Genomic DNA, 16,279 nt, shown 5'->3' with positions numbered 1-16,279 from the left:
TGATTTTGTTAAAGGTATCAATCAACAAGTGTTCTTCCTTTATCTAACAACCTTCATTTTACCATGCATAATATATCATATATTATTATAAGCATGAAGCTCAAAACTTAAAAGTTGGATTACTAAAATGCCCTTCACTTATTTATTAAATTGTCATTTACAAAATTTGAAAATTAAATAAATAATGATAGCAAAACATTTTTTTTTTTATCTTTAATTATTGATCCTTTGAGTTTCTGCAGTTAAACTCATTCCAACCGAACTTAATGCTTTACACTAAATTCAATATTTAAGATTGAAGATAGATAGTCATAATCTCCTTGATTACAATTCAAAAACGTTTCAAGTCATATTTTCATAGTTATTGTTGATCAATGTTTATATAATTTTCTCCACCTTTCCATATTCTTTACATTACAAAACTCTATATAGGTATACAATAAGTTTTCTTTCTCTCATCTTCCATTCATTCTCATTCTGCTAGAGATTCTTTTTTTTCCAGGTATATCTATCCTTTTTATATATGTATGTGTGGTTTAAGCCTCAATCTTAGTATGTTTAGCGATATAGTGTTTGATATGAAAACGGAATGATTATTTTTAAATTAGAACTATTTATCCCAATTTCTTAAATTAATCTTTTGGTTCATATAATTAATTTAAATCTTATGGAAACAAAGATCAAAAAATATTCGAAAATGAGAATAATGTTCGTCAATTTTTTCTATTTTAATTAAAAAAATACTATTGTATATTTAAAAAAAGAAGAAGAATGCAATTCATATAAGCACAAAAGAAAAAGATTGTTATATTTCTGATTTTAGCAATGACTAAATTGCATTTATTTCTTCTTCATGTCTTTGCTACTTTCGTCAAAGACTTTTACATCTGTTTATTATTTTTTTCGAGTAGAAATTCATTGTAAACTACTTCAATAAATAAGTTGTTTGATCTGGAAAAATAATTAGTTATTCATAGACATATTCATACCATTTGAGATTAAATCATAACTAAAATTGTTAATTTCTGCATTTCTTATTCTATAATTGAACTTTATAAAGAAAAATTTAAAATAAAAATATTAAGGGACAAACGTGCAACGCACGTTTCAGATACTAGTATATATATATATATATATATATATATATATATGATTGACCTTTTATAATACTGTAGACACAAACATTCTATGGAGAAGCACATTTTCTTATTGATTCTTCTACTTGTAATTTAATATTACTTTGTTGCTTCCTCAAATGGGACTGACCAACAAGCTTTACTAGCTTTCAAAAATCTCATTATTACAAGTCCCAATTATTTTTTGGCCAATAATTGGACCAAAAATGAGTCTTTTTGCTCTTGGTTTGGTGTCAGATGTAGTTCAAAAAGGCAAAGGGTTGTAGCCTTGAGTCTTCCTAGTTTGCAACTTCAAGGCACAATTTCCCCATTTTTGGCCAATTTGTCCTTCCTCAGTGTTCTCAATCTCAAGAACAACAACTTCCACGGTAGCATCCCTTATGGCATAGGCCACATGCCTCACTATCTCTAAGTAACATGCCTCGCTATCTCTAACAACTTCCAATTTGGTAAGCTTAAACAACTCCAAGGGCTATCTCTAAGTAACAATAAATTGCAGGGACATATTCCAGAGTCTGTATGCCATTTATCTAATTTGGTTATATTATTTATGGATGCTAATCAGCTCTCTGGATTTATTCCAGAATGGTTAGGAAATCTTAGCATGCTACAACATCTTTATTTGGGTTCTAACAAGTTTTCATAAAAAATTCCATTGAAGCTTTGGAAAATGAGTGGTCTTCTCTATTTAGATGTGTCACAAAATTCTACAGAGGGAGGTTTTCCATCAGATATTGGAGTACGGAAAGCCATTGTAGAAATACATCTTTCCAGTAACCACTTTTCAGGAATGATACCAAGCAGATTGGGAAAACTCCAAAACCTGCAGCATCTTGACCTGTCGAATAATTCATTTTTTGGCCAAATTCCATTATCCTTTGGCAACTTGGTAAGCTTGGATTTCTTAAATTTGTCTTTAAATGCATTGTCAGGTACTATTCCTAAGTCTTTGGGAAAACTCTCATACCTTAAAAGCATTAATGTTTCATTCAATGGTTTAGAAGGTGAGATACCTGGTGATGGTGTGTTTGCAAATCCCACTTTGCAATCATTTCTCGGGAACAAAGGTCTTTGCGGAATGCACATATTGGAGATTTCTGTTTATGCTATCACTAATCCTGGAAAACAATCAAAGCATAAGGAGGTTATGCTAAAAATTGTTACTCCAATGGTTATTTCATCCTTGGTGATATTCTTGTTGGTTTTAATTTGGGTAATGAAACGACAGAAGAAAGGAAAATCCAAAGATGTTGAAAAGGTAACGGAGATCATGACTCATCAATTAGTTTCTTATCACATGATTCAACGAGCAACAAATAATTTTGATGAATCCAATTTAATTGGTGTGGGAAGCTCTTGCTATGTGTACAAAGGCACATTATCTAGTGGAACTGCAGTGGCCATTAAGGTTTTGGATCTGGAAAATGAGCAAGTATGCAAGAGGTTTGATATCGAATGTGAGGTGATGAGAAATGTTAGACACAGAAATCTTGTTCCAGTGATTACTACATGTTCTAGTGACTGTATAAGGGCCTTTGTTCTTCAATTTATGCCCAACGGGAGTCTTGAGAATAGGTTGTACAGAGAAGATTTCCACTTGAGTCTTCATCAAAGAGTCACCATAATGCTTGACGTGGCAATGGCAATTGAATATCTACATCATGGTCATGTCACTCCAATAGTTCATTGCGACTTAAAGCCAGCCAACGTTCTTTTGGATGAAGATATAGTGGCTCATGTTGGTGAAACTATAAGTAAGTCCATGGCACATACCGAGACGTTGGACACTCTTGGGTACATGGCACCATGTATACTACTTTCTTTCTTTCTCACTTATATTATAACATTTCTATTTGATTTACTATTTCTTATCTAAATCAAGCCCTTGCAAATACTAGAACTAAATAAAAACATGCACTACTGTTATATTCAAATGAGCAACTCTTTTTCATTTTCATACGTTTAAGAATATGGCTCGGAAGGAATAGTGTCAGCTAGTGGTGATGTTTATAGTTATGGCATAATGTTGATGGAGGTTTTGATCAAAAGAAGGCCAACAAATGAAGAGATATGCAATGCTAATCTTGACTTGAGTAAATAGATAACATAATCATTTTCAGGGGTATGATGGACGTGTGGATGCCAATAATTTTTCCGAGGAAGAACAGATCACTTCTAAAAGTGAAATCTGCATTGCGTTCATGATAGAATTGGCTTTAGACTGCACATATGAAATGCCGGAATCAAGAATAAACATGAAAGAGGTAGTCAAAGGGCTTAACAAAATCAACAACGCATTTCTAGAAACATAGAAATCTCTTCCGATGGTGTTTTTCTGAGCTGCAAGTGAACATGTTGCTTTTTGTTTACTTGGTTTGTTGAATAAAGTCGTGTACATGTACTGTTTGTACTTCAGAGTGTTGCATTTTCCTTATTTTGTGATTTCAGATTTGAGCTGTCTTTAATATGTTTTGAATGCTATGCTTGAATAACATTAAGAAAGTGTTTAGCTGCACTAATTTACTTTCTGTTTGCCTCTACTTCATATTTTTGATTCATTAGTTTCTTCATTCAACTTTTTAATAAATGGAATGCTTAGTTGGAGTTGGTGAATTTTGTTGGTGAATGAAAAACTAGATTCTAATAATTAAATAGTTTTTTACACCATAAGTACACATAATTTAAGCTCATACTTGACTTTGATTGCCTTGTTTTTCAAAATCAGTCAAAGTTAAAGCTTAACAATATACTGAAGATTATCAAGTACTTAAAGATAAAAGTGCAAGTAAAGAGGAATAGGTCCTTTAGACAGTTATGATACACAAAAGTAAATATAGAAAGTAAAGAGAACACAAAATACTTTACGTGGAAACCTTCGTGCTCTAGGGAGTAAAATCACGATCTGCCTCACAAGATTTACAAATTGAAAATCAATTTGTTTTCACTAATCTTCTCAAGCAAAAGCGAAACACACCTTACAACTACAGAATGAGATTAACCTCATAAGCAATGCCTGCATTGCCCACTATACTAACTCTCACTGAGTAATATAAACTTTTACGTAAGACACTAACACTATGTTTGGATCATTGTTATCCATTGTATTGTTACTATATCTACAATGTTTGTTTTGATTGTTACTTAAAATGTATTGTGTTGTATTGTTAAATTTCGTTGTTACGTAACAATGAAAACCCCTATCTTATGGAACAATCAATTTGGTGTGTTGCCATTGTTACTTAAATTCTTAATTCAATTATATATTTACATAATATTTCAATATACTATTTTACCCTTTATCTTAATTATTTGAATCTAGTTAAACCTCCTACCCTAAAATACTTAGGATATTTTAGTAAATTTATAAATTACAATACATACGATACAATCAAACCAAACAATTAAAATGTTATTAAACAACAACAAATAATACAGTCTAGCCAGACATTGTATCTACCATACAATACAGTACAATAGAGTACAATATAATACAATACATTATGAAACAATGGGTAACAATGATCCAAACAAAGTGTAAGTTGCCCTCAACCAAGTTCTTACAATGATTCACACAAGGTTTTGAGACGTTTCTTAACAAAGCTAAACGAATCCTACAAGTTATGCGTAATTACAAGCAATCAAAATAATAACAGGTTCAGGAAGCAAACCTTCAGCTTATGAGGTTCCTTGTTGTTTTGTTGAAGCGTGAACTTTCTCTCTTTGAATGAATGAATCAATATGTTTTTTGTCATGTTGAATATATCGACCACAAAGAATTATTAACCGGTGACAAACAACCTCGTCCATGATGATTGGTTCAGTACACTGACGACCTCACCAACCTCTAACATGACAACTTTCCATATGTACAACATATTGGACAATAACTTTTCTTTGCGGAACATTCTGCAGAGGACCGGGTTCCTGCATTTGTGAGGATCATCAAAACATCTGAACACAGTAAGATTTATCATCATTGTTTACATATCCTGAAATTGATCATAATAAACAAAAATATTTTGTAGTATTAAAGATATATTAGATGTTTGAGGAACGCTATATGTTTTCGGAGTAAAATATCATCAACAAGGGCGTATAAATGTGTTGTATCAATTAAGTTCACGAATTTGAAATAAGAAAACTTAAACCGCTAACATCCGCCATTGTGGTAAACCATCGCTTTTCAGGTCCCTCGACTAATTCTACCATCTCTACTTATTTTTGAATAAGAAAGAGTGAAGAGTCAAAATCACACCTAAAGTGTCTTCTTTTTAACGTTTATAGTTGAACAATCATGTATGCAAAATTTCTACTTGAACTATCATCAATTATATATAAAAATACATATTAACTATCAATTATTCTCTTTTGTCATCCGAACAATGATGATTTATTAGGTAAGAAATTCACACATTTGATACTTTGAGATGTATTTTAATAAATAATTATTTATCACTCAGATTTTGAAAGCCACACACACGTGACAATAGTTTAATTATGAAACTCGAAAAAAATTGAGATACTTCAGATATGTTGTTGACCCTCGGATTAATTATTTTATTTTATTTTTTACTTCTTTCTTTTAAATAATAAATTTTAAAAGGAAAAGAATAAAGACGGGTCCAAAGCAAAGATCTACGTCTACTCTGTTTCCACCCCCTCTCTCTTCCATTTTCAGCTGCTGATTTTGCAGATAAATCAATGGCGAGTGGTTATGGGGATTCGAGCCAGAAGATAGATTATGTGTTCAAAGTGGTGTTAATCGGTGATTCAGCTGTAGGGAAGTCACAGATACTAGCTCGATTTGCTCGCAACGAATTCAGCCTCGATTCTAAAGCAACAATTGGGGTTGAATTCCAGACACGAACCCTTGTGATACAGCACAAGTCTGTTAAAGCTCAGATCTGGGATACTGCTGGTCAAGAACGGTATTAGTTATTTCTTATTTTGACACTTCGATTCTTGTTGTGTTACTGCAAACTCAAGAATCTCAGTAGCTCAGTTAGTTGACTAGGTGAACTTTTACCTTGTTAGTGAGGTTCCAATTCCATTTCTTTTCGTTGTTTTGCGTGTGTTTAAGTTCAATGAAATGAACATTTACATAATTAGGTTACTTAATTTCAATTTACTCTATTGAAATAGTATTATTGGTAACCTAAAATAAATGGTATGCTAACTGTTATATTAGGTTAAGTTATGAATATGATGTATAAAAAAATTATTATAGTAAGTATATAACTTGAATCATTTGTACTACTACTCCCACCAAAAAGAATGGCGGATTAGGAGTAAAAGATCAAACTTTTGGGTATGATTTTGAGCATGATAGAGTGACGGAGGAGGAATTTTGACAAGGGGTTAAAAGAAAAGAAGGAAAGTAACGCCTAGGATTTGAACACTTGAGACCTTAAGCAAAATTTGATCCCCCACTCTACTAGAAAATTTCCTAATATCAGGGGATTCTAAGTTAAATATATTTAAAATTTTCAACTTTTACCCGTTTGCTTTGCATAGTGCAATTTTTTGATGAAAGGGTTTCGGTTGAACCCGCTTCAAATTAAGTCATTTGCATGAATATACTTAAGGTGGGTTGGAAAATCTTTGGGGTGGAGGCTAAACTCTATCTTAGGTCTTTGTATGGGTTGGTTTACTATACTCAGGGTTTTCGAGCGGACTACTTGAGTGAGAAGGCCATGTGGTCACAAGGATAATCCTGATGCCCTATGCATATACCAACTCCTCTAAGATTTGGGAATTTGAAAGAATTTTACAGGTGCGCAAAACACACATCCGTGTACATGTGATAGTGTGATTTATTCAAAAGCAGAAGAGGTATGAACGAAAATGAAATTTAGGGAAAGAGTAAATCATTATTACGTTACATGGAAAAAATTAACACAGGGAAAAGAGTTAAAGCAATACTTAAAACAAACGAAACATTCAACTACTTAAATATTCACCTAAGTTTCTTATGGTTAGAATCTAATTTCACTAATAGAGTCGTTAAGCTGTTATACTCCATTTTAATCGGGAAAAAAAGAGTTCTACATATTTGAGATTCCTAGGTTTATTAACTAAAGTAGTTGTTACCTAATTAATTATGATGAATTAGAGCACCTACTTATCATCTAAATAATTAAACATTAACTTTGTTTTAAGTTCTTATTAACCTACTTAGATACTAGTAAGGTGCAAAAATTTGAAGGGGAGTTGTTGGATAAAAAATAAAGGGCTATGACTAAACCTAGACTGAATGTATGTATGTGTGTGTGTGTATATATATATATATATATATATATATATATATATATATATATATAATGTACAAAATTAAGAAATGTTATTGTTAATTGAATAAACAAAATGTGATGCATTTTTCCGCAAGACAATAAATTAAAATGTTTAAAATAACTGTTGATGATAATATTAAAATGAGAATAATAGTACTCCCTTCATTTCAATTGATTTGGACTTGGCACGGAGTAAGGAACTAAGGAAGTAAAGTAAGACTTTTGAATCTTATGTTCCTAAACTAAAAATATGTAGAATATACAAAAATGTCTTTTGATCTTGTGGTATTAAACGTATCTGGTGGAAAGTTAAATTGAAAAGTTGTCAAAAAAAAAATACATTCTATTTGAGACGGATTAAAAGAAAAGTAAGGCAAATAATTTTTTTTTTTTAAATAGATTAAAAAAAGTAAGACAAATAAATGAAATGGAGAGAGTAATATTTTGAAGTGATGATGATAGTTGCATAATGAAGGATGACCATATTAATAATATATGTAACAGTGATATTAAAAACTCTTAATTGTAATAGAATAAAAGAACAAGCGTTCTTAAGTTATGAAAGGTATTAGAAGTGCAAATAAATAGGTTGGAAGAAGCACGAGATAAAATTGGATGTCAACATGCGTCTTCTAAACTCAAACTCAAATCAATGAGAAAAAGTGAACTAAAGCAAATAATTAGTTGAACTCCAAAATTTAAGACTCACTCGTCTATGCATTATAGAAGATACTCATAAAAATTACGACTTCCCTTTGACTACTAAAGGACATAAATATATAATTTTCTAGGGGTTGTTTGGTAGGAAGGATGGTATAGCCAAGGTTATCACATGATTGAGATATCCCATGGGATCAGATATTCCCCTATATAACTAATCCCATCATTGTAGCAGAAATGATGGGAAAATAGTCTTAGGATTTACTAATCCCCCCTAACTAGAAGCAGGATTATTAAATAATCCTGCATTTTATCCCAGGATTTTGTCCCTCTTTCCTCATAACAAACGATCCCTAAGAGTACTCACTTTGGTTTTTAATTGTCATTACTTAGGGCCCGTTTGGATGGGCTTAATAAAAGTAGCTTTAAAAAAGTACTTTTGAAAGTGCTGAAACTTATTTTTAAAATAAGCAATTATGTGTTTGGATAAAAGTGCTGAAGTTGCTATGCCAAACGTGAAAAGGGAAAAATGGAAGAAAGAGATGTTAGGGTTATGTGGGTAATTTGGAGATTGTATAAAAATATTAAGGGCAAAAAGATAAAAATGTGGTCAACTTAAAACAGCTTATAAGCTAAAAAAAAAAAAAGCACCCCTACCCCAGCTTTTAACTTTTGGCTTAAAATAAGTTTTTTTTAACTTAAAATAAGTTATTTTGAGTATTGCCAAACAGCTAAATAAGTCAAAAATCAGCTTTTAAGTCAGTTTGACCAGCTTTTAAGCTGAGCCAAACAGGCTCTTAGTTATCTCTTACATAAATCAGAATTTTAATCTTTTAGAATTTGTTCAAAATTGAACTGTCATATGTCTTGAGTAGAATCATATGGTTAGATATCATTTTAACACCAAGTTGAGTAGATTCAGGCCTAAATTTTTGACGAATCAGTTGAACTGACTGAGTTGGGTAGGCTCGGTCTTAGTTTTCTTCAATAATTTGCACCATATTCAGAATTATAGGTCTGAGTCTCAAATATCTTGGTATTGATAGTTGAATATCACCACTTGTAGAGCCAACTTCTTTTTTATTTGCATTGCCCACTTGCTTCTAATTATGTGAGGTTGGATCTGTTATATCTGGTTCCTCTAGCAACCCAGAGACTGCTTTGTGCATAAACCCTTTCCTTATGCGGGTGGGGTCCTTCTACTCTTTGCTCTTTGTTTGTCAAATGTGTTCTCTTGTCTAGCAATTGTTTGATTTACTTCTGAATGCAAAAGGCATCTGTCATGGTTATGTAATTAGGTTGATAAGATTGCATTTATTGTTTTTTGTTTCCATCCAGTTTGATGGTAACCGATAGCTCCTAATCCACTCTAATTCCTTGAACTATTGTTTTTTTCTTCTCTATAATGTGAAATTTTTCTGTCTTTTTGTCACTCAACCTTTATAAAGCTACCTATCGAGAAATGTATATTGCTGAATTTATAAATAGCTGTGAGCTATAATTTTTCAAGTATCATATCATTGGACAAGAAAGCTATAGGTTCATCTGCTCTTTTTGTCTTAAAGTGGACAAGCAATAAAGGTTTAGTCTAGATTTGAAGTGGTCCCTTTATAGATTTAAATGGATGGTTTTAAAATGTTTGTAGTATCCCTTAGAAAACCTAGATTACAAACTGCCCCTTGTCACCCCTTTAACTGAAAAGGAATGGCGTCAATTGTGCTCCTTGTATAAATTATTTACGTCATCACGAGTTTTGATGGGAACTACTAAGGTCTCTGCATCTAAAGCTAGGAACAAAGAGGAAACTGTGTTAAGATTGATGGAGAATGTCTGGATTTACAAGGTAACTACTTGATTAGTAATAGGCAACTACTTAACTGGTGCAACATAAATTAGATGTTATCCATAAATTAGGCACCATTTTTTCTGATTGTATCCCACAGTCAATGGGATTAGAAGTCATTTTAATAAAACAGGGATATAGATGCAAAAGGGTTGAGACATTGCTCTCAGAAACAATTTTACACATTCTCAAAACTTTGATTCTCTCTCAATATCAAAAAGATAAATCTTCTTTGTTGGTGTCATGACCATTGGAATCCTAGAGGATGTGGTTAACCGGAAAGCTTCTAAAGATGTCTGCTGACCACCCAGTTTTGAAAGAAAGTCTTTACCATTTTTTGTTGTCACCAGGATCTTTGGTATTGGTCCAACCATCTTCAATTACTTCGCTAGTATTGTATCCTCATATATCTGTTTGAAAAGGATATTGGCCCTCCATGCCTATCCTTGATCTTCTCCTTTTTAACTCGTTTCTACAACACTCTAGTGTATTTCATCTAAAGACCTTGGTGTTAAGTTGAACTTGGCACTGTTCAAGTTCTTGCACTTGGCGTGTCCTATTAGTCATCAAATTATTCCAGACCAACAGCTTCATTTTACAAGTCTTATAACAAACAGCTTCATTTCAAAATGAATACAAAGATGAAAACCTCATTTCCAGAGTTATTGGTACAGGCTCACTTGTGTGGCTTGAATCTTTAATTTGGTGGTGCGCCTGTCCCTTGCACCGAGTTATGTCTAGGGATTGGCATCAGTATCCATATTATGAGTTCACGCTAGTAGTCACATTGTCAGTCTAACTTTAGAGGAGGTATTAGTTTTCTTTGCCAGCTTCCATCTGCTTCTTTTTGTTCAGTCTTCTTAAAGTTACCCCTATATGACAGGTTCCTCTATTGTTATAGTACCCCAAGTTTCGGGAGAATAGGCACATTGAGACACTTCTTCAAATTGGAGTTTGTCAATATTATAGGGAATGAATGGTGACGTTCTAAGACATCAATACCTGTTGAGATTGGGATTAAATATTGCTTTCCTGGTTACTAGTTTCTTCCTACTTTTATAGATGTGCAATACAATGTATGCATGTTATCGACGCCATATTTATTCGAAAGAAACATCTATGCTACTATCCAATTACTATTGTACAAGTGCACTGCCAAGTGGTCTATTAGAGTTTAGTATCCAAGTATGACCTCCTGGGTTCTCACCAGCTCGTATAAATGCTTATTACCAAGTGTTGATGTTCGCGTCGCACTGATAAGTGATTTCACAATAGGGATTTGATTAACTTGATTCCCACATTTAACGCTTTTCTTTGTCTAGGACTGCTTTTGGACTCGATAAGTGGAGGGAGAAACTTTAACAATTTTGTAACTGATTTACTCATTTCCTTGTCATTTGCAGATATAGAGCTGTCACAAGCGCATACTACAGGGGAGCTGTTGGAGCTATGTTGGTTTATGACATAACAAAACGCCAAACATTTGATCACATACCCCGTTGGCTGGAAGAGTTGCGCGCACATGCCGATAGGAATATCGTAATCATTCTGATCGGAAACAAAACAGATCTCAAAGACCAACGAGCTGTCCCTACCGAGGATGCTAAGGAATTTGCTCAGAAGGAAGGATTATTTTTCTTAGAGACTTCTGCATTGGAAGCGACAAACGTGGAGGATGCATTCTCGACTGTGTTGACAGAGATCTTCAACATCGTAAACAAGAAAAATCTTGCTGCAGATGATAATCCGCCCAACGGGAATCCTGCATCTTTATCTGGGAAGAAGATTCTTGTACCTGGTCCTGCACAAGTCATCCCAGAAAAAAGAGCATGTTGTAGATCTTGAAATATCAGGATTCGACGCTTCTTACTTTTTCAGGTGATTTTTTTTTTTGAGTATTAAAGCTTCATAGTTTCACGGAGAGTAATTCTTGAAAATCTCATGTATTTGGTTGTAAATTCATTTTTAGATTGTTCTATGTGAAGACTGAGGACAACAGCAGCAGAGTATATGTGCTTTTACAAGTTTTATAATATGTTTGTTGTTAGCTTCATATTCAATTTTCTTGGGTTGCAATTGATGGTTTGAAATGTGATTTTGACAATTAGTATTCTGTTTGGGAGAACTATACTTATTTAGAAGTGTTTGTTGTCCCAAGTGTTTTTTGGGAAAGTAATTTTTGAGAGAAATATACTTATTTTTAAGAGTATTTTCTTGTTTGGTAAAAACTTTTGGCAACTGCTTTTGGTAGAGATTGTTTTTTCAACTATAAAAAAATAATTTTGTTGTTAATAATACTTTTTTTTTCCGGAAATTTCTTAAGTTTTGTTGAATACTTATAAGTCTCCAAAACAAGTATTTTGTTATAAAAGAACTTGCTAAAATTAATACACTAAAAGAAGGAAAATTTAGGAAGTAATATATTTCATAAAATGTATATCTTGTATCAACATGTATAATGGCTATTTATAGCCATGACTTTATTTACACATATGTATCACTTTGGCCATTTATTGGCCAAGTGATGTATACCTTTGGCCTATTATTGGCCAAGCGATGAGTTGCACAAGTGATGCAACTCATTCACTTGTTTGGGGCCCACGTGGCATATTTTACAACACTCCCCCTTGTATGTTTATGTAAGTATATAGACATACATAATACGCATTACTTGCTGCCTCATTAAAAACCTTTCTAAGAAAACCCAGTGGGATAAAACCTAGACTAAGGAAAAAAGAGTACAGTGCGTATTTTATTCCCCCTGATAAAACCACGATTCAGATGGTTAAGTTTTCGCATTCCAATTTTGTGAATCATCTTCTCAAGAGTTGAGGCTGGTAAAGATTTGGTAAATAAATCTGCTGGATTATCACTTGAACGAATTTGTCGCACATCAATATCACCATTCTTCTGGAGATCATGTGTGAAGAACAATTTTGGTGAAATGTGTTTCGTTCTATCTCCTTTTATAAAGCCTCCTCTTAATTGAGCTATGCATGCAACATTGTCTTCAAAGAGCATTGTGGGTATCTTGACGTCACACTTCAAACCACATCTTTCTTTGATAAAATGTATTACTGATCTTAACCATACACATTCTCTACTAGCTTCATGAATGGCTATTGTCTCAGCATGATTTGAAAGAGTAGCGACAATAGACTGCTTCTTAGATCGCCATGATATAGCAGTACCTCCGTATGTGAACAGATAGCCTGTTTGTGATCGAGCTTTATGTGGGTCAGATAAATAACCTGCATCTGCATGACCAACAAGATCTGCACTATCTTTGTTAGAATAAAACAGACACATATCACTAGTTCCCCTTAGATATCGCAATATATGTTTAACTCCATTCCAATGTCTTCGTGTAGGGGAAGAACTATATCTTGCTAATAAATTAACAGAAAATGCTATGTCGGGTCTCGTAGCATTAGCAAGATACATAAGTGCCCCAATTGCACTGAGATAAGGTACTTTTGGACCAAGAGGTTCCTCATTCTCTTCTTGAGGTCAGAATGGATCCTTACTCACTTCAAGTGATCGAACAACCATTGGAGTACTTAATGGATGTGCTTTGTCCATGTAAAATCGTTTCAAGATTTTCTCAGTATAGGCAGATTGATGGATGAAGACCCCGTCTACTAAATATTCTATTTGTAGTCCAAGACAAATTTTTGTCTTTCCAAGGTCTTTCATCTCAAATTCTTCCTTTAGATATTCAATTGCCTTTTGAACCTCTTCTGGAGTTCCAATGAGATTAATGTCATCAACATAAACAGCAAGAATAACAAATCCCAATGTTGTTTTCTTAATAAATATACAAGGACAAATGACATCGTTTATATAACCTTGTTTTATCAAGTACTCACTGAGGCGATTATACCACATGCGCCCTGATTGTTTTAAGCCATATAATGACTTTTGTAATCTGATTGAATATATTTCCCGAGATTTTGAACTACATGCTTCAGGCATTTTAAGTCCTTCTGGAACTTTCATATAAATTTCATTATCAAGTGAACCGTAAAGGTAAGCTGTAACCACATCCATTAGACGAATTTCAAGATTTTCATGTACAGCTAAACCGATGAGATATCGAAAAGTTATTGCATCCATAACAGGTGAATATGTTTCTTCATAGTCGACACCAGGTCGTTGAGAGAATCCTTGTGCAACAAGGCGTGCCTTGTATCTTACAATCTCATTTCTCTCATTTCTTTTTCGTACAAAGACCCATTTATAGCCAATTGATTTAACATCACTAGGCGTTTGGACTACTGGTCCAAAAACCTCACGCTTAGCAAGTGAATTCAATTCTGATTCAATTGCTTCTTTCCATTTTGGCCAATCATGTCTTTGTCGACATTCTTCGACGGATAGAGGTTCAAGATCCTCATTTCCTTGCATAATGTTAAGTGCAACATCATATGCGAAAACATTATCCACTATGATTTTTGATCGATCTAAACTTATCCCATCACCTGTAGAAGAACTTATTGAGAGTTCTTCATTTACTTGAGTCTCGGGTTCACTGATTTCTTCAGGAATATCAGGATTAATCAGATCTTGAATTTCTTCGTGAAATTCTTTTGTAGTGTCATTTTTTGTACTTCTTTTTCTAGGATTCTTATCTTTTGAACCCAATGGTCTACCACGCTTCAGGCGTATTTGTGATTCAGAAGCTATGACACTTGTAGATGGTCCTTTTGGGACGTCGATTCGGATAGGCACATTTACTGCAGGAATATGTGACTTTGTTATCCTTTTTGAATCAGTAAATGCGTCTGGCATTTGATTTGCTATGTTTTGCAAATGGATGATCTTCTGGACCTCTTGTTCACACACAGGGGAGCGTGGATCAAAATGAGATAATGACGAAACTTTCCATGCAATTTCACTTTTAAGTTTATTTTTCTCTCCCCCTAATTGCGGAAAATTTGTTTCATCAAATCGACAATCTGCAAATCTTGCAGTGAATAAATCTCCCGTCAATGGCTCAAGGTAGCGAATTATTGAGGGTGAATCAAACCCAACATATATGCCTAACCTTCTTTGAGGGCCCATCTTGGTGCGCTGAGGTGGTGCTACAGGCACATATACAGCACATCCAAAAATTCGAAGATGAGCAATATTTGGTTCATGACCAAATACCAATTGTAATGGGGAGTATTTATTATAATGAGTCGGTCTGAGACGAACAAGTGATGCTGCATGTAAGATAGCATGACCCCAAACAGTAGTAGGCAACTCACTTTTCATAAGTAGAGGTCTTGCTATCAATTGTAAGCGCTTAATAAATAACTCAGCAAGGCCATTTTGAGTATGAACATGAGCTACAGGATGTTCAACTTTTATCCCTACCGATACGCAATAAGCATCAAAAGCTTGGGATGTGAATTCGCCAGCATTATCAAGACGAATTGTCTTAATGGGATAATCTGGAAATTGCGCTCTTAATCGTATCATTTGTGCCAATAATTTTGCAAACGCCAGGTTGCGAGATGATAAGAGGCACACATGAGACCATCTTGAAGATGCGTCTATTAGGACCATAAAATATCTAAACGACCCACTAGATGGGTGAATAGGTCCACAAATATCCCCATGTATTCGTTCCAAAAATTGAGGGGATTCAATGTTAACCTTCATTGGTGATGGCCTAGTAATCAATTTGCCTTGGCAGCAAGCAGCACATGAAAACTCATCATTTGTAAGAATCTTCAGGTTCTTTAATGGATGACCATTTGAGTTTTCAATGATTCGTCTCATCATTATTGATCCAGGATGACCTATTCGGTCATGCCAAAGCACAAAAGTCTTTAAGTCAGTAAACTTCTGGTTTACGATAGAGTGTGCTTCAATCGTACTTATTTTTGCATAATACAGGCCAGAAGATAAAGTTGATAATTTCTCCAATACATATTTCTGGTTTGAGACAATCTTGGTAATACCAAGGTATTCAACATTCATTTCATTTATTGTCTCAACATGATATCCATTTCGGCGAATATCTTTAAAACTTAACAGGTTTCTTGGGGATTTAGAAGAGAACAAAGCATCTTCTATGACAAGTTTTGTCCCCTTAGGCAGAAATATAGTAGCTCTTCCGGAGCCTTCTATTAAGTTTGAATTACCAGAAATTGTAGTAACATTTGCTTTTCTTCTAAGCAAGTAGGAGAAGTATTTCTCATCTTTGAATATGGCGTGCGTTGTTCCACTATCAATTATACAAATATCTTCATGATTGATCATTGAGGTATCCATATATTCTTCAAGATAAAAGATATAAAAGAAATAAACATTATAATATTATTACTAAACAAAAACAATACACAACCTTTTAGTTATTT

The 16,279-nt window shown here is 33.7% G+C and overlaps 2 protein-coding genes across 3 annotated transcripts; both read left to right on the top strand.

Moving 5' to 3' along the window:
• The first annotated feature begins 1,184 nt into the window (after positions 1 to 1,184).
• Positions 1,185 to 3,651, top strand: LOC107016273 (receptor kinase-like protein Xa21). 2 transcript variants are annotated; one of them, XM_015216764.2, is made up of 2 exons: positions 1,185 to 2,890; positions 3,257 to 3,651. In XM_015216764.2, exons 1-2 carry the CDS (start codon positions 1,807 to 1,809, stop codon positions 3,262 to 3,264), a joined length of 1,092 nt encoding a protein of 363 aa, XP_015072250.1. In that variant the 5' UTR covers positions 1,185 to 1,806; the 3' UTR covers positions 3,265 to 3,651. The 2 variants fall into 2 exon arrangements, with proteins under 2 accessions (XP_015072250.1, XP_015072249.1); XM_015216763.2 differs by having other exon boundaries at positions 1,185 to 2,944.
• A 2,096-nt stretch (positions 3,652 to 5,747) lies between these two features.
• LOC107015610 (ras-related protein Rab11D-like) lies at positions 5,748 to 11,984 on the top strand. The gene is made up of 2 exons (XM_015215934.2): positions 5,748 to 6,064; positions 11,333 to 11,984. The coding sequence occupies exons 1-2, from the start codon at positions 5,838 to 5,840 to the stop codon at positions 11,772 to 11,774; spliced, it is 669 nt and encodes a 222-aa protein (XP_015071420.1). The 5' UTR covers positions 5,748 to 5,837; the 3' UTR covers positions 11,775 to 11,984.
• Positions 11,985 to 16,279: the final 4,295 nt, after the last annotated feature.

This window comes from Solanum pennellii, chromosome 4 (genome assembly GCF_001406875.1).
Source record: "Solanum pennellii chromosome 4, SPENNV200".
NCBI classification, from domain to species: Eukaryota; Viridiplantae; Streptophyta; class Magnoliopsida; order Solanales; family Solanaceae; genus Solanum; species Solanum pennellii.
The sequence above is the reverse complement of the archived record's forward strand: the minus strand, read 5'-3'. Positions and strand labels throughout refer to the sequence as shown.

What these genes read in the sequence shown, in the direction of transcription:
- LOC107015610 (XM_015215934.2), top strand. Translation starts at nt 5,838, where the DNA reads ATGGCGAGTGGTTATGGGGATTCGAGCCAGAAGATAGATTATGTGTTC. An exon ending in GATACTGCTGGTCAAGAACG is followed by an intron (nt 6,065 to 11,332) that starts GTATTAGTTATT and finishes TGTCATTTGCAG; the next exon opens with ATATAGAGCTGTCACAAGCG.
- LOC107016273 (XM_015216763.2), top strand. Translation starts at nt 1,807, where the DNA reads ATGAGTGGTCTTCTCTATTTAGATGTGTCACAAAATTCTACAGAGGGA.